The 24,306-nt window shown below is 38.7% G+C and overlaps 1 protein-coding gene across 1 annotated transcript in view; it reads right to left on the minus strand.

Moving 5' to 3' along the window:
* Positions 1 to 2,179: 2,179 nt before the first annotated feature.
* ZNHIT6 (zinc finger, HIT-type containing 6) overlaps positions 2,180 to 24,306 on the minus strand; it is a 33,796-nt gene continuing 11,669 nt past the window's right edge. Inside the window, exons 6-10 of the mRNA XM_010006739.1 lie at positions 24,033 to 24,101; positions 23,173 to 23,253; positions 22,599 to 22,679; positions 6,478 to 6,602; positions 2,180 to 2,265 (exon numbers count right to left, since the gene is read on the minus strand). Of these exons, the coding sequence (XP_010005041.1) occupies positions 2,180 to 2,265; positions 6,478 to 6,602; positions 22,599 to 22,679; positions 23,173 to 23,253; positions 24,033 to 24,101 (442 nt within the window). The remainder of the gene's footprint in view (positions 2,266 to 6,477; positions 6,603 to 22,598; positions 22,680 to 23,172; positions 23,254 to 24,032; positions 24,102 to 24,306) is intronic.

Consider the following 24,306-nt stretch of genomic DNA (forward strand, 5'->3'; position numbering starts at 1 on the left):
GGTAGGAAAGAATTTAAATCTGAAGGCTAGATGTAACAGAATCTTCATTTTAAAACAAATTATGGTTGCATTTGTCTCACAAGGATGCTTAAAGTGTATTTACGTAAGAAAATAAAACCAAGGCAGGCAAACCCTCTCATACAATTAATGAAAGCCTCCAAGAGTGTAAGAAAGTAATGCAAATTACAAGTCTGAGTTCCTCAGCCAAACACTAATCAGGCACACATGCAGATCTACACTAATATTTGCAGTACTCTAATTTCCACTGTGTGCTATGAATCTCAACAGAAATGCCACGCTTTTACTCCAGATGAAACATTTTCTGGCAAATGAACTGTGGCAGTTTTGCTGTTCTGCTCTTTTATCGATGTTGTTATGAATGGGTTCAAGACTGAAGTAATTTGTGGCTACCAAGTCAGCGTGCAATAATCACTGATTAGGAAAAGCTTATTCACTTTCACTGAACTGAAAAAATACGAAAGCAGCACCTATAGTTAGGAAGCCTGGTCCTTTAAAAAGGGTTAAAAAAAACCCAAACACTGAACCAAGAGGTGGGCAAAGGACCAACAATGACTAATAAAGAAAACAGAGCACGGGTGGCTACTGCCACGCAAGAAGCAAAACTTCCCTGTTTTGCCAGGGTTGTAAATCACACAAGGGAAAGGACACGTGATCCCACTGTGAGAAAAAGTAGTATGTGACTACAAAGGTTTGACATTCTTTCAAAATCTCAGCAGCTGGATGTGACAGTAAAAAATTTTTAATGACATTTTGTTTGCAAAAGTGTGAAAAAAACCCAACTTCTAAAACTCTGAACATCTCAAAAACCCCTTCCACTCAACACGACTGGTAAGGAAGGAACCTGAGGCCTGGACTGAGTCCAGAAGCTTGAGCTCTCCTATACTGCTCGTGTTATCTCAACAAGTTCCTCCTCTGCCTGCTTTCTGTTGTCCTTCTACACATGTCAGCACTGGCAGGAAGAACACTTATGACTGAAAAAACACCTTCATGGCAGTTTAGTGTGCATCCCATGCCACCATCTTTTGTCACAAAGGTGCTAGTCTCAAGCAGGACACTAAAAAACTGGGGTAACATCGATGGCAGCAACAACCTCACAGAGCTGGTTACAAAGTGATCATGTCCTTAAGATGTTACAAATGCTGACTTAGCTGGACCTCTGCAAACCAGCCCCAAATGCCGGTGCTGAATCCTGAGTGCAAGTGTGCTGAGAGGCTGAGCGGGCTCACACTGCACCCAGCACACGCTGCTCTCATCTCCAACAGACATGAGGGACTTAGATACAGTGGTAAGTGGTCTGGGATCTAGAAATTTTCTCAGAAGTTAACAAAAGATTTCTATGGTCAGCAGATGATACAGTACAGGACTTTAAAAAAGATTTATTTGTTTTTAAGTAGGCAAGTTTAGTTGATACTCCAGTAAATATTTACACCACCTTTCTTCAGTAAACTAGTAATGAGATGCATAATGCAAGCATTGTTTAGAAGTCCAACATATTAACACTGGTGACAAGCTAGTATCCATTTCTATTGATTTAAAAACCCGTGCAAAATGGCATCCTGGCATTAAGACATTAAACAAGGTGAAACCAAATAAGAAAAAAATGTATTGCATCAGGCACCCAAAGTGTCACAACAGAAGATTCAAGTCAAGATCATGTGCAGCAGCTCAGCATGACAAAAAAAAAATACAAACAACACAAAAAAAACACCCACTCTGTAAAAAAAAAAATGTAATGCATCTTTTTTTCAGTAAGTTTAAGCATTAAGACTCAAATCCACATACAAATATGTATAAAATAGTTACACTCAGAAATCAGACACTGAGCTGTTAGGGTAAAAGAAAAACATATACTGTTGAAACTAACTTGGAAACCTTAAATTTGGGTTACTCTGATTTGTTAAAGATACATGGAAAAAAGGGTGCAATTAAATAAGAATACAAGATTTCTTCTGGAACCAGCAATTCCCCATCTCTTAATTTACATCCCTAAACATGCATTCCTAAATTAAAAAATAGGCAGCCAGTTAGGAAGTGCTGCCTTCGGTGACTGAAGCCAAACCAAACCTCCAAGAACTCAGTTGTTTAAAAAAATATTTAATAAAAAAACAAAAAACAAACATATGAAAGGCTCATTCCACCCTGTTCTCTCAAAGAACCATCATGTACTGTCCCGAATTTCCCCTTCTTCCACAGATGAAAGGGATGAAGTTTCATTGTCCGAGTTCTCTGCAGCTTCACTGGCATCTGAGGGTGTAGGACACAAAAAACAAACATGCAATTAGTTTCAGCAATGTTGTATGCTCCTCAAACAGAAGCAGTTTTGTATCTTCTTTTCCTTTTAATCACACTTTTCTGGAGAACAGCTATTTCCTAAGACACAGCCAGTCTCATCACATGAGATAAAGCCCTGGGTAGGACTTGGTTGCTGAAGGAGAAAGCAACACAACGTTGATAATTTTAGTTTTTAAATCTTGGTCTTTTAGTCAAGTAGGTAAGCAGAGTATTTTTCCCAAACAAAACTCTTCATCCACTGAGAATTTCAATTTGTTCTCTTGGCTTATTTGTTTTAAATGTTGTTTTCTGGGTTACTACATATATATATCACAACCCTAATGAATTACAATGTTATGTAACATAACACTTTTATTATCAGTTAAGATGGGGAACTACTGTGAAGTCCTAATTGGAAATGGAAAATTAAGATGATGCACTTATGTGCTCCTTCCATGTGTTCCAGCATCCCAAAGGCAGTGTTAAGTTGCGTGAATTCATGAGATAAGGCTGATGAGGTTATAGCCGCACAATAACCTGTGCTTTAGGACATGGCTGGCGTGGCCAGCTGAAATGGGTTTGTGAAGCACTCATTTCCCAAACTGGTCTTCAGTCTCACACCCTGAGACTCCTTCTGGAACAAGCACTGACCCCAGTCACCTTGTGGTGAGGTCACCAAATGCCACTGTTTAGTGGCACTCAAGCAGCACAAAAATAAACTTCAGCAAAGTAGACCCGTGATTCACACTTTGGTCTTGTTACTTTCAGTATTTGATCTGACTATGAATTTAAATAAGTTTTTGAGCTTAGTGTCAGATGCTTCATTAAGAAAATGTTACTTAAAAGGAGCTGATGCAGTACAGTTACTGTCTTGTCAAGATCAGTTCTACAGCTCGCAAACATGATTAACAGACAAGACCCTGTGTGCACCTGTACAGTTTCAATGGAATTTGTTCAAGAAAATAGAAGCATTTCACCCAGACACATCGGAGGTCACATTTTGTCTACATTAAATCTAGTGTATAATCAATTAACATTTATATGCCAGATATGTACTGAGTAATGCACAAAGTAAGGATTGTTTTTTCCCCTAAATCCTGTGAAAGCTTCTATAATCCCCTACTATCTTCAGCCATGACTGACCTTGTATGCGGCGATCAGAGCACCTGTAGTTTTTGGTATAAGCAAGTCAAGCATCAAAACATCACACAAAAGAATGTGGACATCTTCTGACTCACAGTGAAGCTCAACAGACAAATTTTAGCTTTAGTTTAGTCTGTTACAGTAAGCTTTATTTAACAGGAATTATAGATTGCCTTCACTCAAAAATAACCTATTTTTATGGTGTTGATAGCAGTGCCTATAAATTAAGATTGCCCAGTCCTTTCCACCTTAAAACTGTCTGTACAATTTAAACTTTGGGTTAAAATTTGCAGTGCCAGTTTCCTTCCTCAATCCTTATTTTCTTGTTTGTTTGGTGCTTTTTTGTTGTTGTTGTTTGGTTGGTTTTTTAAGTTTCAGCCAAAATACATCAGCCATTTCTAAAAACAAGTCTAGGAGAAATAGGCTTTTTCCTTGCTAAATTCTAGCCTCTCTTTTGAAGGTGACCAGCTCTAGCTCTGGCCCACTTGAATCACAGGGGGTAATGGTGATCTTACCCAAGCATGTGCCTGTTGCTGTGGCTATGGAAACTTGCCTCTGTTCTTCCTGGGGAAGGGGGTAGATCTGACACTGCTCAGTAAAGTAACACCACTGAATTTCCACAAGACTTTGCTTCTTGTTCTAACCTGGGTCCTTTGAAAACAGACCCTGGCTGGCTAGGGTAGCTGAAGCTCCTGCACTCTGGCAGACACTCTGCCAGACACCCACCCTTCAATGTGGCAGCTGCTTGCCTGGAATGCCAAGGGGAGGTCAGCTAGACAGGCACTTGGAGACAAGTGTCCCTCCGGGTGCCCATGGAGAAGGATGGCAGAAAGGAAAGACAGTAATGGGAGAGGTGGGAAAAGCAAGAGCAGGATAGATGGCTTAGGAGGAGTGTGCAACTGGTAGAGAGTCATATGTGTGAAAGAAACTGGACTGAAAGTAACACTGAAGATGTTGGCAGCAGAAAGGTCACCTCTTAGAAGACAGGAGTGGGCTAAAGCACCTGTGATTTCAACAGACTTCTCCTCGGAGAGCCTGGAGATGAACCCAAGATTTCCACTCTTAGCAATTATCTGTGAATAAAACTGGGACAGCAAAACAAATACTGTTTTTTCTCCTTTATTCTTTAAAGATGCCACACAACAAAAAGAGTACAATGATTGTGCCACCCTTCAACAAAAGTGGCATTTTGTCTTTAAATGGAGTAACAGGAACACATAAGCCCTCCTGTGGCAGCCTTCCACTCTTAATAGAAAAGGCCTTAACAACACAGGGTCCAAACCAAACTAAGGGCTGAAGTTGTGTTAATATGTTAAGCAAAGAAGATGTACAAAACCAAATTATTATAAAAGTTGTGAAAAACATGTTATCTTTGCCATTAGATATAATATTTTGCCATGTCATACCCAAGATACCTCAAAAGGGAGCTATGTAATTGATTTTTGTGGCAACAATAGAAACAGTTAAAAGAAAACAAAAAAAATAAAGATTGATATAATGAATGGTTCTCAAAACCTGAAATGCTACTTCATCCCCAAATACAAGCTTCAGGGACGACTGCTAACTGAATGACCCGTGCAGCAGAGGAAGGTCACTGTCTTGAAGACACACACTTCACTGCCCTGTGACAGAGCTATCGACACCTCCCCAGCTATTACTGGCTCTCTCTGCCCTTCTCTGCCTTTTACAGAATCAGCCAGTTGCTACACCAGCACGACCTCAAAATATAGTTGTTCAGTCAATACTTAATGACTCTATATCCTTAAAAGGCCATCCATTCTACTAGCTTGGGAGACAATGACAACCACCACACTCAGATTAAGCTTATGAGTCAATCAGTTGTAATTCCCTCCTGACACCTAAATCACAGGGCTGACTACTGAAAAGCACAAGACCTAGATCAAGAAATAATGGATAAACTGGAAGTTAGTAGTTTCCTTGTACTCCAGTGTACACATGTGTGCTCCTAGGGCAAGGAGCAGAGCACCTGGCTGCTCAGACAAGGCTCCCACCTCATCCCCTGCCATAGCATGTGCTCTCAGCTCTGGCAGTACACAGCACAAAAAGCGCTTGCATGCCATTGCTTTGAGAGCAGACTGCTCCAGTAGATCACTTAGTGTCTAAGTGATCTAACCAGATCAGCCAAGATCCATGGCAGTTTGGTATCACTGGTACAACATTCTCAGTCTCGTTTTCATTCAGTTAAATTACACATGTGTAGAGGCCTGACTGAGTTGCCACAGAGAAACAGCCATTACAAACACATCGCAAAGTATTTACTCAGAAATCTGCAAAGATTACAGAGTGGCTCATCACTGGAAAGTATGGAATTTGGTAATTAAGGGGACTAGCTGGGGGACTGAGACACAAGGGAACTGATTCCCTGGGACATGAAGCCTTTTTAGTGGAGAGAAAGATGGAAAATAACTTCAAAACTAAAATACAAATTCCTGCGAGACCTGGACTCTCCTTCAAATTGACTCCAAGATTAAGTTTCCCCCGAACTAAGTACTTTTCAAAAGATAACACTGTGCTTTTAACCCACTCAAAAAGCTCCTTTGCCATTACGATTTCTCATAACTATGCTCTAATTCAGAATCATTTGTCCAATGCTAGCAGTTATGCTAGGAAATAATGGTGAATGATTCCTTTGTATGATTAGGATGCTTACTTAAAACTCATCTTCCTCAGACAACTGAACTTCTTAGAAATAACCAACAATGTCAAACTTTGCTACATACAAAATTTAGCACAATTCTGAAGAGCTGTTTTACCTTAGTGGCTAAAGATATAAAAAAGAATCAAGCACCAGCAAACAAGATTAGGAAAAACACATGCAATACAACTCATGAATGTCAGCCATCAGCCAGCAGTTTTAAGACAGAGGATTCATAACAGCTTTTTGATAGCAATATTTTAGATTCAGAGGGAAATACAAGACATACTGCACATTCCTGGCATTATTAATAGGTATATCCTTAATTATTTTTATTTAACTAAAATATTCAAGTACAGCATAACAGGAAATAAATCTATGCTTACCTTGGCCAAGAACCACCATGTCATTCTTCATTGTTTTCAAGACCACAAATAATGTTGGATACTCAATTATTATTTTGCCTTTCAAATTGTCTAGAAGGCTTCTACTGGCATCCAGTTCATTGTACCTTAAAAATAACAGGGCAGTTTTATTTTGGACTTTAATACTACCAAGGAGATAATGTACACTTTCTGGAGGGATGGGGAAGCTTTCTGGCAATTCACAGAACAAACTACCTTATGATGAAAATTATATGTCAAGTCTTATTATCCAACTAGCTAATTTTTTTAAACCTTCTTTATATCTAAGCATAAGAACAAGAATAGACTCAAAATAAAATTTCTTTAAGGGCTGAAATGATTTCCTTATAAATATCTTTACTAAAATTGGGTATGAACACATAATTATCAAAATCAGACTGTTCTACTTACAGGCTTTAACACTACAGGTTTAATTTATACGGTTACTAGTGTACCTTATTTAGCATGTTTGCTTATGAATTACCAGTGAAGTACTACTAAAAGCACATCTGAGCAGTTACTAAAGCAAAGGTGTATCAGAAAGATTAAGTGCTGTTTTTTGTAGAAGGGCTCTGATACACGGAACATTGGGGCAATCATTTCTAAAAGATGGTACAATACCCCAGTTTATGCCTAAGCAAATCTCTGCTTCCAGCACCATCTGTAAGAAATCCTGTAGAGATCCCCACATCTGTGTGTGCTGCAAGAGGCACATGACTAGGATGCGCAGCCCTTTCCCAGAAAAGGGCTCCTCCTCACCCTGGAAGGTGAAGCCAGGTATATAACAAATGATGCCATAGTAGTAAAAAATAAACTGAGCACCTTCTCTGCATTTTTTTCCTAGAACTGTAATATTATCTCCCAACTTTCTAACTGGAAACCTGGACACGGGATTTTGAGGAAAGGAAGGGATCAAGTGCTCTGTAAGAGAAACTCTGTTGCTTTCACTTGCTGTAACTGTGGCATCCAACATATACTCTGATATTATTACACTGCAATCCCAGTCATGCAATCTTTTCTGTAATCAGCACTATTAAATTACTACTAAGTTATTGTATCATTTAAAGGCAAATGAAGTTCAAAACCAGAATACACTGTGGGCAGCAAGTGGAGTATTTCCCATAGCTGCTCCGCCTTCTCTGATCATTAACATATTATACAGTTGGGTTTTCTTTTGCCAAAACCAACACTGGATGTGTGAAGGAAATTATTTACTTTATGACTTACAGTAATGTGTGATTAAGAACAGGACATCAGAGGAGTCAGCACACAAGAAGAATACTGAAGGTAAAACAAGATCTGAGTTCTTGGGATTTAAGGGAAACTTAGTTTGAGCAAAAACTATTTCTCTTTCATATTCAACTTCAATCATCATGAAAATATTTGGTTTCATGTTTCTTTCAACCCAAAGTAATTATGACCTCTTCTTACTGAAACTCTTTAAAAGGGATAACAGTATATTAAATTTCTTGTTGAATGAAAGCATTCATAACTTGAGGATTAACACACATGAACAGAAACATATTTACTGCTTTATTTACAATGCTCTAAATGCAAAGTATGGCAATACCTTTCCTTTGGCAAGGATCTCAACACATTCTTTTCTGGTTAAGCAAACATTTACCACCAAGAGGCTAAAGTAATTCACATGCCACAATACACTTTCCATTATCTCATGTTTTAGACAAAACATCTTTAGCATCCAGCTTGGCAAAAGATAAAACATTTGTACTGAAAACAATTTTATGATAGTAAGTTACTGAAGTGTTAGATCACCGAGTCAGAGTTTTATCTTTTTTTATTTTTAAAGTAAATTTTATTGGTTGACAGTGATGGAGAAAACATCTAATTTTTTAGTACATAATATGGGCTGTAAACTTCAGGGGGAATATTAAGAGAGGAGCTTAATATTTCTCTTTTTTAAACTTTGCTATTATTGTCCATGCTATCCAAAAGACCTCTGTTTACCACATTCCCATAAACAAGTACAAGTTGAGGTTTCCTGCTAATCCACCTGCCAACCTCTTCCTTGGCTGTACATGCTTAAAATATCTCTAAAGAAAATGAATACTTGTCACTCAGTTCCAAAGTCTAACGCTGCCTCCTGAGCCAGAGTGATTTTCCAAGTTCTCTCAGAAGACTCTGTCATGATAAAAAACTTCCCAATTTTATCCCAGAACTAGAATGAAGTCATACACCAGACAGTGAACAACACGGACGTAGAGGACTGCTCCACAAGCCTTTTCCAGAAGCCTATATACATACACAATTTGAATTTTTACTTATGAAAAGGCTAGACTTGTTTGGAGAAAAATAAAATAAAATGGCATTTTACAAGTCTGATTATTCATCAGGATGAATTGAGGATGCAGGGTAACACTGGAAGCAGGTCCTTCCGTGTATTTGCACGGAAGCAGTCTCACCATAGATAGGAGGATGGAGCAGGGAGAAGCTGCTAATTAGATTTAACCAGGTATTATTTTATCACCATTTTAACCTAGGCGTCCTGTATTGCTGGAACTACATAGGCTCCTCAGTAAGAACCCGTAACAAGCTGCAACCCTCTTCCAGCCCTTCCTTCACTGTGCATTTCAAGTGACAATCCAGTAAAATGAAAGACAACCAGCCTAAGTCTGTGCTTTCACAGAATCTTAGGGGTTGGAAGGGACCTCGAAAGATCATCTAGTCCAACCCCCCACTGCCAGCAGGATCACCTAGAGCAGAACACACAGGAACGTGTCCAAGTGGGTTCTGAATGTCTCCAGCGAAGGAGACTCCACAACCTCTCTGGGCAGCCTGTTCCAGGGCTCTGTCACCCTTGCAGTAAAGAACTTTTTTCTAGTATTTACATGGAACCTCCTATGCTCCATTTTGCACCCATAGCCCCTTGTCCTATCACTGGACATCACTGAAAAAAAGCTTGGCTCCATCCTCCTGACACTCCCCCTTAACATATTTGTAAACATTGATGAGGTCACCCCTCAGTCTCCTCTTCTCCAAGCTAAAGAGACCCAGCTCCCTCATCAGGGAGATGTTCCACTCCCTTAATCATCTTTGTGGCTCTGTGCTGGACTCTTTCAAGCAGTTCCCTCTCCTTGAACTGAGGAGCCCAGAACTGGACACAATATTCCAGATGTGGCCTCACCAAGGCAGAATAGAGGGGGAGAAGAACCTCCCTTGACCTACTAACCACACCCTTTCTAATACACCCCAGGATGCCATTGGCCTTCTTGGCCACAAGGGCACATTTCTGGCTCATGGTCATCCTCCTGTCCACCAGGACCCCCAGGTTCCTTTCTCCTACTCTGCTCTCCAGCAGGTCAGCCTCCAACCTGTACTGGTACATGCGGTTGCTCTTCCCCAGATGCAAGACTCTACACTTGCCCTTGTTGAATTTCAAGTTTCCTCCTGCCCAACTCTCCAGCCTGTCTAGGTCTCACTGAATGGCAGCACAGCCTTCCGGCGTGTCAGCCACTCCTCCCAGTTTAGTGTCATCAGCAAACTTGCTGAGGGCACACTCTGTTCTCTCATTCAGGTCACTGATGAAAATACTGAACAGTACCTGTCCCAGTACCAACCCCTGAGGGACTCCAATAGTCACAGACCTCCAAATAGCTTCTGTCCCACTGACCACAACTCTCTGACTGCTTCCTTTCAACCAGTTCATGATGCACCTCACTACCTGATCATCAAGACCACACTTCATCAGTTTATCTATGAGGATGCTGTGGGAGACAGTGTCAAATGCTTTACTGAAATTAAGATGAACCACATCTACCACCCTACCATCATCTACCCACCTACTTACTTCCTCATAGAAGGCTATAAGGTTCACTCGGACTCCTCCATGCTCCAGAGTCAGTTGCAGGAACAAACTTAACTGAGGCTGTCATCCTAAACAAACTCATCAGCCCTTCAGATGGATTTCAAGATAAGCCTGGCTCCACACAAACTGACCACCCTAACAGAACCACAGCCTTAACACTCCATCTTCATACCTGTGTCTTAAACCCTCCCTGCTTTCTCTTTCCTCCCATTGCCCAGTTCACACAAAATGTCTGTACCATTCAGTGGGACTTCTCTTTGCACCCTTTCCTCTCAGTCTCCCTTTCTCCCTGGTATTTCCTTCCAACATATTTTCCCTCTCCCTTCCATACACTCCCTCAACCTCCTTGACCAACACCATCTAATAAAACACTTTCCTGATTATTTTCTTGCCCCAAGCAAGGCTTTATGCCCAAGTCATGAAGCAAGAAACAGGCCTGGATTTCTTCTAATAAGATGACTCCATTTATAAGGACCACAAAGTGGCAATCTTGCCAGACAAAAGCTTTTGATTTTAGCTGGAATGAAATAACAACAACGGCTTCTTAAAGGACAAAAATTAAATAAAATTCGCCTGCCAGCAGGGAGTTTAAAACCTACAAAAATTGTGACAATTAAGAAAATTTAACAAGATTCAGCAATCCCACATCAAATCCCATATAATCTTATTACAATTGGTCTATAAATGGCTTTGTTACCTTTCACAAAATGCTGAAATTTATGTGGCCCTGCACTTCTGATAGTATCCACAAGTTTCTGCACAGGAGAGTTTCACTATCTATAGTTATTCTACCACCTTCCAGGAATTCAACAATTCAGACTCCTAATCTGAATCCCACAGACAGGAATGCTGTATTAGGTCACTGCATCACAACAAGCTTCCCTCAAATGGACCCCGTGGCTATCGTTTCAGTGGCATAACTTGTCCCCATGAATTCAGACAGCAGGAAATTCCCTGCTGATCAGGTTTTCCTGAATGTCATCTACAGGAACTTTGATTTTAATAAAGAAAAATTTGCCATCTGGAATTAAAGATAAATTGTAGCCATGTTATTTCTTTAGTTTACTCTTCCAGACATTGGAAAGAGAACAAAAAAGTTTTAACCATCTAAATAACTGTAAATATTACTAAGATGTGTATTTGTATAATGACATCCATAATTTTCCTGTGAGAGAGATGAACTAAAACCCTTGTGCGTATTTTAAACAAAGCTAATTTTTCGTCCTACAACTGAGTGGAAACATCGAGGTATTTACTTGGCATAATTCAGATACAATAAATCATACTATCTATTTTGGAACTAGTCCTAAAAATCCACAAACTTCTGCTAACTTATGGGAAGAACAAAGATCCCCCCCCAAGGGGGTAGCATTTCCTAGGTATCTGCATTTGCCTAGAAGAGAGGAAAGACTGGGTACAGCATTTAAAGTCTCTCCCAAGCACTCATTCTGAAGTGCTGCAGCCCAGCAAAGATAATAACTAACAGATGGACTTTCATTCCTAAGTGGTGAATAACCTCTTTGCATGGTTATGATTTGGTGAACATGGAAGTAGTGAAATGCACTCTTGAATTAGGAATGAAAGGAAAGTTACACGGCAGAAAGTAATCACAATGTATTGAAATACTGTGCAATTTTCATATTTAACTTTGTTACTAGAATTCTGACATTCTAAAAATCTGGAACACAGTGAATTTTGTGAAGTCCATCAGTGTGAAAAAGAATTAGAAAATTCAGTGACTCAATAAGTGCAGATTTTTGTAACAATAAGAGGAAATTACTTGCCATAACACTCCCTTGTAACTCATCAGCAGGTGAACAATGTGAAAGAGTACTCTGCTTAAACACTCTTTTAAGGGAGGAGGATGAGAACCAAGCTAAATTTTTACTATGAAAAAAATCTACTACAGTTTAAACAGTTTTTTAATTTGTTACACAATATTTTTAAAGTTACTATTTCATCCTTCCCCTCTTGGTCTCTGTTTTTTTCTCCCAGTCTAGGACCTCCATAATTTGCCTCAACAGATGTTCACTAACCTGTCTTTTATACTGTTGATACCTGCATAGCTCAACCCATACCAATACAGACCACATGTCTGGTAAATCCCTTTTGAAGCCAGATCCTCCTTATCTTAAGTAATACTTCCATCACAGAGGTATTTTTTCCGAGAAAAGGAAAATTAGGACAAGAAACCTTTTCTTATCAACCATTTGACTCACAAGTCCCACTAGGAACTAATTAAAAAAGGTACAGGAAGAAAAGCCATAATCACAGGAAAGCATCTCAGATGTTATCACCATCTCCCAACTATAACTACATACACAGAATACATAAAGGCAGTTACAAGTAACAAGAAAACCAAGAAACTGTTTCTCTGCCATATTTTGGCTACAGATCATCCTCAAAGACTGTATTAAGACAAGCTGTTAAAATCTGCAGTCCTCTCTGTCCTACAGGTCATAAGAGGCCCCTCCACTAGGGAAATCTGAGAACTGCTGAAAAGTAAAATGGGAAAAAAAACCCCCAAACCAAACCACAGAAAACCTCTTCTTACAAACAGATGTCAAGGAGTTAAAACATTCTTGAAGAAAAAAGTAATACTTAGTTGAAGACAGCAGAATACCAATTGCCACCTAAATTATTTGGCACAGTAGTGGATGTTCAGACATTTAAAATAATTTGTCCACTTTTACCCTAGAAAACATACTAAATAGTTAATGGAAAGAAGAGATAAGCAAATTAAGATAAAATAAAGTGTGTCACCATAGAAGCACAAAGGCTGTCCTTGTTTAAACTTCTTGAGAATGAGGCAACTGCACAAAGACAAGAACAGAGTAAAAGTTGTTTAATGACAATCATTGAAAAATGTATCAATTATTGACAGCAAAATCCATAAAGCAGATAAAGCATCAGCTGCAATAGTTTAGTGGACTAAAAAATAAGCGGGATGTGGTAAAAGGATTCAGGATGCACAACGACGATGTAAAAATTAACTGAGGTACAAACCATTTTGCATCTTTTAGTTTTGGGAGAAAATATGACAAAAAGAAAAAAAAATGTGAAACTAACAAATATCAATGTCTTGGATTCAGTAGAATTTGGTTCAAAAATTACAGAAGTGATACTGAATTTCAAGAGAGCAAGTATTTTCCCCCTCTCATAAGACACAGTGAAAAGTAACAAAATCCAGCAGCAAGTAAAGATGCTGTAATTCAAGTGCATCATGGCAACAGTCCTTTACACACACAGGAATCTGCTTACTCTGCAGTCAGGCAGCTTTACAAACTGCTCAAAAGCTCAAGATTTACAAATCTTTAAGGGGTATAGAGCAAAGATACTGAAAAAGGGTATACCACAATCATGTAAGGCTACTACAGGACTGAAATAAAGAAACAAAATAGTCTAATGAGCTAATGATAGCCAGAAAATCAAAAGTGAATATGAATTTTCACAAAAGTTATTAAAAAGAGTGGGTTGACTACTGAAGATGAATACCCAAAGCTTCAAAAGCTGAAATTATATTAGTGGCACCCTTAGTACAAGTGAAAACTGTGAGTGGCTCTCAAAAAATGCGGGGAAGTCAAAACACACAACTTGCACCATTAATAATAGAATCACAGAATGGTTTGGGTTGGAAAGGATTTTAAAGGTCACCTACTTCCAACCACCCTGCCACGTGCAGGGACACCTCCCACTAGACCAGGTTGCTCAAAGTCTCACTGAACCTGGTCTTGAGCACTTCCAGGGAGGGGCATGCCAAATACATGATCACTGAGAAACATACACAAATGTAATAAATCTTCTTTAATTACACAGCCTTGTCAACATTTACTGTGAATTATTTCAGAGGTGGGTAATATACCAAGGAATACCAAAAGATGCAATGAAAAACTCTTCATACATTGAGTTCAGAAAACTAATCAGTCAAGTCTTATTTGACAAATTAAGTTCACGTAAGTACGCAGTGTATTGAAAAAATAAACAGCAATATAAAACCGATGAGAAACCAGTCCTTGTAAATTGACAATATTTTTGTATTTACACTTGGGTTAATCTAATGAATCTCCACTTCAGGAGCAATTGATACTTTTGCAATTTCAGATCCCTACATAGCAAATTCTAACTTCCAAGTTTGACTTACATATTGAGATAGCCTGAATACCTCTAAACACTGTGCACTAAATGGCAAAAATGAATCCATAAATCTATACTCATTTATATGGGAATCACCATGCCATAAATCTTACATTGAGGGCTTACCAAAGCTTTAGAAGGAAAAGCAAAAACTATGAAATAAAGAAAACAAATTATTTTCTTGGCAAACAAGCAGAAAGGTCAATTTCCTCCTTGGCGAGGTCGAAACAATCAGTCCTAGCTCATTTCCGTCAAAGATTAAAAACAGAGGGATTCCCCTTTGGCAACATCAGCAAGAAATAACAGGTCTTCTCCTTCCTCACTGGAACATGGAGAGGTTCTCCTCTATTCTGCCTTTGTACAAACACTGATGATGCTGTGCTGCCCCGTTTTACAGCACTGCAACTTCCAAGTTCAGCCTATAACTTCAGCTGCCTTCAAAACAAAAAAGTTTGTGTCTTTGCTCCTAGAAGCCTCTTACTCCAGACTCCCCATGCTGTCTGGTCCCCAGAACTGAGAAAGTCAGCTAACTTTAAGTCAGTGTCTTTTTCTTCCAAGAAACTAGCAGCAAATTCTCTTCTTGTTCCAAAAAATACTTTAACAGCAACTCAGACATATAGATGTGAATTAAACCCTTTGATACATCTTACACCACTTACGCTAGATGGAAATAGGACAAATGGTTTGAACATTATTTTGGCTTTACAGCCCATTTTACCAGCTCCTTCCCCAGACAAAGGGCAGCAGATGATTCAACAGAGTTTTCTAACTGCAGTCTTTCTTGGACTTCATAGCCTGTCTTCTTGCCTTCAAGTCTGCCTTATATGTGCATGGTACACAGTACATGGACTTCCATGAAGGCATTTCATCGAATTCTGCACTTGGGTCACAACAACCCCAGGCAACGCTCCAGGCTTGGGGGAAGTGTGGCTGGAAAGCGTCTGGCAGAAAAGTACCTGGGGGTTCTAACTGATGAGTGGCTGAATATGAGCCAGCAGTGTGCCCAGGTGGCCAAGAAAGCCAATGGCATCCTGGCTTGTATTAGAAATAGTGTGACCAGCAGAAGTAGAGAGGTGATTGTCCCCCTGTACTCAGCACTGGTGAGGCCACACCTGGAACACGGTATCCAGTTTTGGGCACCTCAATTCAAGAGAGATATCGAGGTGCTGGAGCGAGTACAGAGAAGGGTAATGAAGCTAGTGCAGGGCCTAGAGAATAAATCTTATGAAGATCACTTGAAGGACCTGGGAATGTTTAGTCTGAGGAAGAGGAGGGGTTGAGGGGAGACCTCATCAGTCTCTACAACTACCTGAAGGGTCATTGTAGAGAGGTTGGTGCTGGTCTCTTTTCACAGATAATCAGTGACAGAACAAGAGGGAATGGTTTCAAGCTGCAGCAGGGCAGGTTTAGACATGGCCATCAGCAAAAATTTCTTCACAGAAGAGAGAGTGGTTAGACACTGCAATAGGCTGCCCAGGGAGGTGGCTGAGTCACCATCCAAACGACTCTTAAACACATCCAGGGATGTGGTGTTGGTAGGTATGGTTTAGGGTTGAGGGGAGAACTTTGTAGAGTAGAGATGATGGTTGGACTCGGTGATCTCAAGGGTCTTTCCAACCCGAGTAGTTGTGTCGATTCTGTGATTTGCTGTATTATACAGGCTGGAGCAAACTGCAAGATTTCTTCTTGAAGCAGCCTTTCCCAGACGCACACATCCTCAGAGAGAGGAGAGAAAATCTGCTGTGCATATACTAGCTATGCTGCTCTCAGGCATTAAGTCCAGTTATGGTGCAGAAAATGGGCAGTTTTCTTCATGTTTTAAAATTTGGGGCCTGCCTGCCTGCCCACTTTGCAACTGTGAAGGGTTTTGATGTTTGACTGTGGTGCTTATGGAATACCACCAGATGACTTTACAGGACAAACCACTGGCTGAAGACAAGACTAACACTTTTATTGTTATCTCCTCCTCCACCTCTTTACTTACTCATATATTCCTCCTCCCTAAGTGGTCTGGATCTAACTTGCTCCAACACAGACTACAGAATTTTGGAGCAGAGGCTATAATTTCAAATAAATCTTTGTGCAATAGATGTCTCAGTCAGCAACTCTCTAGCTGGGACACTCCAGAAACTCTAACGCAATACCATTAATTATAAAACAGTTCATCCAAAAGAATTCAGCATGGGTTACAAAACACTAGATTGTTACTTTAAAACAGGCGCCTACTGGTTCATAAAGGAATTCTTTTCAAGAAAATAATTAATGATTGCTCAAGAAAGTATGATGGACAAATTCTGGGTTTTTTTGGAAACAACCCAAAAATCTTCTTAAAGGTCAAGTAACTGTAGTCATACATCATAACCTTTTAGCTATGCATGCTACAGATTCAGACCATACACATTTATTTCTAGTTCACTGCTTTCCATCTATATTGTGTAATACAGGATCTCAATGAAAAACATAAGTTGATAGGAAAAGTGACTACTTTTACAGTAAAAGCTGTGTGTCCTGGCATCTGTTGCTCTGCATCACTTTTGTCAGTAGAAAGACTGATGTTCAGATAAAGAAGCAGAAAGTGAAAAATGACTGAAATGGCAGAAGTAGCAAAACTAGAAAGCCTGAAATGACCTACAAGAAAACGTAACAAAGTAGTCAGGGAGAAAAGCTAAAGTTTTAATTAGAAAAGCCCCACAAAAGAAAACCCAACACTCTGGGAAAAAAACAGCAGCGAGTATTAATACACAGGAGTGCTGTGTTTAAGAAACAGACTACAGACCAAATTCTACTTCCCCTAGAACAGTACAAAGTCGCCAGAGTCTGACTACAGTTGTGCAGGGAAGAATGACTATTGTAAGCAAGCTCCCTGCTTTTGTAAAGCTGGCAGAGCTGCTTTTGTGCCAGCTGCTGCGAGCTAGAGAGGAGTAATGAATTCTACTGTCAATCTTCTGCTGGCATAGGTTAAAGCCAGCCTGGGGTCTGTTCCAACTCATGCCAAGGCCAGTGGTTCAGCCAGGGATTTGTATCCTTAATTCCTGTCTCATGTATAGCACGTACTACACAAATGTGAAGAGAAATTGCTTCCTAAGGAAGGCTAGAAAATCCTAAATAAACCACTCCATGCTTTTCAACACTTGCAGTAAATGCGGAGGAGGAAATAATGCTTGAAACGTGCCAATTCCAGTATATTTGTTTTGCTAGATGAAGTAGTATTTTTTAAATGAGGTCGCAATGATGATAAAAAGAACTGGATCCATGCACCACACTCATGACAGTGATTTTTTTAAAAGCAATTGAGTTACGTATGAAAAGCAGAAAGCAAAGCCTAAAAAGCTCTGTTGGTTTTACATGAAGTTTCTCACAAATAATAGTGCAGAACTGAAATACCCTAGGAAGGTGATATGAAAAATAAAGAGAAAAATTAACATTATCAATATTTGAGGCTATCTGCAAAGTATTTAAATGTACGATTTTGATAATCTTAAAATCGCTGATGAAACAGATATCTAATATACATTTTTAATGACAGAAAAATAAATAATCCAATACTAATACTACATTTTTGGTTTTGTTACATTTATGTTATATTTTTAATTTCAAGACAATTTTATGAAAGTATGTTGGCATATTTTTACACACTAAAGGAAAACATTTACTGAATCTTCCCAAATCTATTACTGTGACTACCGCAACCTACTAATGTGATCTAACCCTTAGTTATTTAAAAACAATAGACTACAAAAGAAAATTCTCTTTGAGCACTGAACTCAGTCATCCAAGGAAATAACTCTAATTTCTGCCAGCTGATCTTGAGACAGGGAAGTGCACCAAAATTACTAACATCATCCAGACTTCTGGGAAGCAACTGCATTGGATCAGTTGAAGTGTTCACCACCATAAAGCAATGGCATTTAGTAGAAAGAACCTCATACTTGTTTGGCTGATTTTCTTCCCTGTGGTTCACAAGAATTAAGTGGCAAACATGCCAGCATTCTCATGTGCACCAGACAATGTCACCACAGAGTGAGAAGCTCCTTAATGTTGGAGCTGGTACAAAAATGTTTTTGGTATTTCTGGCTTTCTGAGTAATTGAATCATGAGCTGCACCAGTACTACTGATAAAAAAAACAATGCTACAAATGATTCTATACACATCCATGTAAGGTATGGCAGTTTTGCAACAGGAAAGCTACAGATACAGTCTGGTACTGCCTTGTACTCCAGCTCCTTGAAGAATATGGTCCACTGAAAGCAGTGGGCTTTGCAAAGCTTTTCAAACCAACCAGACAAAATTTTCCAAGCGCCTAAATATACTGTTATTGCCTACTGATCTCTTCAAATACCCAAAAGTTATCTATAACAACTTATTTTGAAACAATGTCCCCATGTCATTCTGAACATATTAACACGCAAAAATGAAAATTACTATATAAAGGACATAACATTCATGTTTAAGAAGGTCTTATTTTTAATTCCATTACACTAAAAGCATGGGAGTAGAGACAGGCAACTATTTAACTAGATTCATGCAAGATATTACTGAACTCAGTAATAAAAAAAGATATTCCACTTGTGTAGTTTAAGCTCATTAAGATTTAATTAATTGTCTCTTAAAGTATCTACTGTGAATTAAGGCTGTTGCAGTTCTCTTTGAGAAACAGGATTATCTTATACAATAAGGAGGTTTAAGTAACTTCTTCATTAAATATCTGTTGTTACAGAAAACCCAATTCTGACCATCAACATACTTATAATAAAGAACAAAGGTCTGTTGGTTTAGGGATTCTTTTTTTTGGTGGTTGGTTTTTGTTGTTGTTTTTTTTTTCTTCGGCTACACAAAGCCTAATAAGGCAACTGTCAGGAAAATAAGGTGTATTTCCCAAACCAGATTGTATAATTTGGCAGTTGCATCTTTCGTTTCCTTAGTGGAAAAAGCAATACTCTTACCATATTAAGTCACTTTGAAGGCATCCCAAACAAAGGGCTGAAGACAGTCAGGATACTAATTTATCCTGAAGAAAGAAAAGACTACTTTATAAAAGAATGTAGACTGTAAAAATCATCCAAGAGGCAGCAGTTAAAACTTTCTTGGAATAGTTGCAGCTGAGGAGAGAATGGACACCAACCACTGACTAAATATTGCATAACAGGTGAGAGAGGCAAGCACCACCAAATGGAAAACTATTATAACCCATTCAAACACAGATTTTTTCCAAACCAAGGTTTTAAAGGGAGAGCTGCGTAACACTCATTTTTTCAAACTCTCCTCATAGGATTCCTTATAAAGTGCACACAGTTAATGAGAAGACTATCCAGTGATCTAAGAGCCATCATGTTCAGAGCATTAAGTGGCAGGAAGGGAGAAGATACGAGGACAGATTATGCTTTAGGTTACGACAAGTAATTGTGCTACCAATTCATACTGAAGGTAGTTCTTCCAAGCCGGTTTTAGAGAAGATGGAAATAAAAGTTTATCACAAGTTTTTCAAGGACTTGATAAATTAGAAAAGGCACCTAACAAGAAGAAAGCAAGCATCACGTTTTTGGCAGCTATCCATGACATCTGCACACCAGTGGATTTATCCCATTGCTTTCTGAAGTTCTGCAGAACTCCTGTGAGGAAGCAGAAATCTGTACTACATGGCTATTTTATATTTCTGGAGAAAGAAAAAAAGAAAACCCAAAAAATTTAAAGCATTCTGCAAAGGACCTTCAAGCTAAAAGGGCCATTTGCTGTGAAACACAGAAACCTGCCAAAACTAAACCACAAACTCCTGTTTCATAAACAATTGCAGGAAATACTAAAATCCTTCTGTAACACACTTATCTTAAAACTAAAAGACTAACATTTTATAACCCATAATAATAATAATCCTACTTAGATGTTCTCTGAAACACCACTGCACTTCCTCAATAATACATAATTGTAACTAGGAAAAATATTTTTTCAAAAGGGTCTGCTAAGCCTAAAAACAACATCCAATTCAACAATGTGTATTTACAACTTTTCTATTACCTAGCATTTGTAGAGAAAGAAGGGAAAAGGGAAAGTTTTGGATAATTTTCTACATTCATGTAGACTTATATGTATTAGTAGACCATACCAATCCTACTGCTCCAGTCTGCTCCAGAGTGACGGAACTGGATTTTACCATACAGAAACACACAGGCAAAAATCATGTAGAATGAGGTGGCACAGGATAGGATGTTACTCTGAGCTGACAGTGGCACTTGAGGCTAAACAAAGCAGCAGCTGACAGCTCCCTGCTGTTGAAGAAACGTGGATAAAGAAACATGAGAGAGCTCTGTCTGCACCCAGCTTCAGTTCCACCCTGAACACCACAAAGCAGCAAGCCAGTCCTATTTCAATCACAAATACTTCGACTGCAGTTTCAGGTACTAGTTTATAGAATGGCAGCCATAAACCTCAGATTAATTTAACTCAGGGGGAGCCGAAAGGAGAAGGCAGGAAAATAAACTCTCTCTTAATTAACTGTAATGCAACTAGCGTAAAAATTTAAATTCCCTCATAGAGCCTTTGTCACAACAACTATGGTGGCATAACCACGCTGAGACTGCCTGCTGGCAGAGACACAGCTTATGTCGGCAGAAGATGCTTTTCTGCTGACATAGCAGTCCCAGCATTTCAAACAAACTTTGTTCTTTCCTCTCAGAAGTGCCATTTTCTTTTAATATGCTGTTTCCTTGACCTGTCTGTACTGCCACAGCTGGGCCTGCTCCACCAACTTACATATTCAATATCATTGTTTGAGTTCTGCCTTTCCAATCACGTACTGCAAGAAGATGTCCAGCAGTAACACACTGAATGCACTTTCAGTTTTTCCTGCATTAACTTGAGTTAATTACTTGAGAAAGGGACAGAGGTTGTTCATGCTCTGGGAACCTGTCCTGAGTACCACTATTAAAAGACGAATAAAAGAGTCTGTTAAAAATATTTTTTAAATGGGACCAGTGTTACTAAATTTTACTCTGAACACCCAGAATTGGGCTATTTTTGATTAAATGGAAATCAGTCCAGAAATTTCACTTAAAACCAACAGGTTTCTAGCAGACAACTCTGATGACAACTGTTACAATAGTATTTCAAACAATGATTACAAACAGGAAAAACAAACAAACAAAAAAACCCCATGATAAGTCTGAGGTTTGAATTTTGAAGTCACATATTTTTTAAGAGTAGTCCCTGGGAAAAAAAATACAGCACAAACAGGAAGCTCAGTTACAACTAACATTTTTTTTAATGTCCCTTTTTTCCCCCCTTAGAAATAATATATCATGCTTCAGGAAAGCATATTACTTACATCTGTTATATTTGAAGAAAAGAATGTACTTAAAATATCCCTAACTAGGAGTTACTGGTCAACCACAATAAGCTATGGTATTAAGCTGGTACATATCCTTCTCAGCAACAATGACAAGAGGGTGGAGTGTTCAAAATGGTACTTATACCAACAACAATTATTTCTTTAAATTTTGATTTTGAAGTTCAAGATTATTGTCTGTTCTGAAAACAAGGAAAACAATTCAGCACAAGTCTGAATTCTGGACTTAAAAGCCCACACCTGGAAATATGGTAACATGAAGAATGATGAGCTAGTAACTTTGAGGAAAAAATGCATTCTTTCAAGTGCAGTGACTGGATGCTTTTTGCTGCAGCTATTTAAAAAGACAGCTCTCCTCGACTACTACTTCAAGTGTCCTGGGGAGGTTAACACACCCACAGAGGAACTTGCAGAAGGGAATGGATGTCTCAATTTCTGCTGTATTGTTTTAACACAAATCTACCTGCCCTGCTGACATTGTTCCATTTGCATGGACCACTGCTGAAGCAGCTCAGGTACAGGCACACTCATTGTTCCACTAACTGTCTGAGCTTCTTAAATTGTCTAAGCATGAGTCAGCTGAATTTACTATGAAGTAACTGCACAGAAATTTCAGTGTTTACATATAAAAAGACAAAGAAATAACATTTCTGCTGAATCATTTTTAAGATGGCTGGTAACTACTCACTGAAGTGTAACCCATGAGATCAGGTAGTCTCCATTTGTAATACCAAAGACTAAGAAACATGATTTCTTTTTTCTATTTTTAATTAATGAGCACACAAAACAAAGAACCACCTTACCTGATAGAGTTCTGTTTTCTGTTTTCTATTTTCATTAAAATTCGTACATCTGACTGAGGAGACATGGTATAGATTTTTAATCTGAAAAAATAGAATATGAAACAGATATTATGAAATCAGTATCTCCAATTACTTTAACTCCTATCACTTGTAACAGGTATCTTTTGCATGTCAACAACCAAAAGTATATATATCTTCATAAAGACAATAATTTGCAACATACTAAGTATTTCCTATAAAGGAGGGCTACAATTACTAATGTTTTTCTAATTACTCCAAATAAAAGGCTGTCACCCTCACTGAGGTTAATTATGGTTAAATTTTTTAGAATTACAGTTGCTTTATTTCATCTTTATGCCATGAGTCAATTTTTTAATATTTTCCTGGTTTAAATTTGGTGGCTATACTCCAGGATATGTTGGCTGGTTAACATTAGGATGGTTTTAATCACAGGATTTAAAGATGTATTGCTGCCTGAGAACTAAGCTCTGCATACTGGAAGTGCAGCTAGTTTAAGCCATTTATTCAATTAGTGCATTATATGAACCAGGCAGAGAAGTTATTCAATACACACCTTTGACAAACTACAGGATCTGACTCCACTGGATCAATGTACGGCTTAAGGATATCAGCAAGTGTTTTATCATCAGGCACCCTTTCACCAAAGACAAAAATCAAAGACATCAGACATGGTTCATCAGGTACACAAAAGTCTACTATCTGAGTCATGTGGGCGAAGCTGTGTATTTGCATGCTAGAGAGGCACAACTGAGTAGCTCACTGGAGGACCACGAAGGTGTATCAATACAGCACAGATAATCGACAGCTTTATTTCAACACCAGGCTTTCACTGGCATCTAAAAGGAGTAAACAGATGCCTATCTCTAGTTTCTAATCCTGCAGCAGAAACATGCTGCTCCCACAGCCCTAGAAGTAGACAAGGGCAAACTCCTCATCCTCCCTTCAGGCTAGGAAAAAAGGAGAAAGATTTGTCAACAAAAGACTTTTTCTTGGCCTTTGCAAAATGTGCTTGTGAGATTTCCCACAAAGCAAACAAGACAACCATTTCATCCTATATGAAGGTCAGCTCCAGCGCACAGGCCAGGAGGGATGGCAAATCTTGCTGAACATCTGCCCCATGAGAACAGAGTAAGTTACGTGTACGGGATATTACTGTCACAAATATACAAGCTGTCCTGTTTACACTGAGAAAAGGACTAGCAATCAAACATTTTACTCAATTTGAAAAGCCTGCTAACTTTCAAAGGGAAAAGGACACACAACTTTAAGTATTAATTTCAATGCTCTTCTAATTAAGACTAAAAACAATATTTGCATTTACCTTGTATAATAGAAATAGGTAACTCATAAAAATATTTTGTATTTCAATTTGAGCAGACTAAATTAAACTGTATAAAAATCAGTGTTCTGTACCCTTTTAAAGTGTATTCAGCATGACAATGAGGAAATACGAGCTTCAAATGCCAGTAGAACTTCTTCTCCCTGGAAAGAAAAAGAAATGCATATTATTATCACTAGTCAGTAAATACTACCTGCTTATTCTACAATAAAGCTTGGTACCCTACAACATGGGTTTAGAAGAAAATATGTTTAGTCAAGATCTTGAATGGCATTTTCAAAGAGTAAGAGAGGCATGCAGAGAAGCTGAGAGGCATTTTGAAAGAGACACTGCTCCCAGATCCTGCTG

Source organism: Chaetura pelagica, unplaced genomic scaffold (assembly GCF_000747805.2).
Source record: "Chaetura pelagica isolate M959 unplaced genomic scaffold, ChaPel_1.0 scaffold69, whole genome shotgun sequence".
NCBI lineage: Eukaryota > Metazoa > Chordata > Aves > Apodiformes > Apodidae > Chaetura > Chaetura pelagica.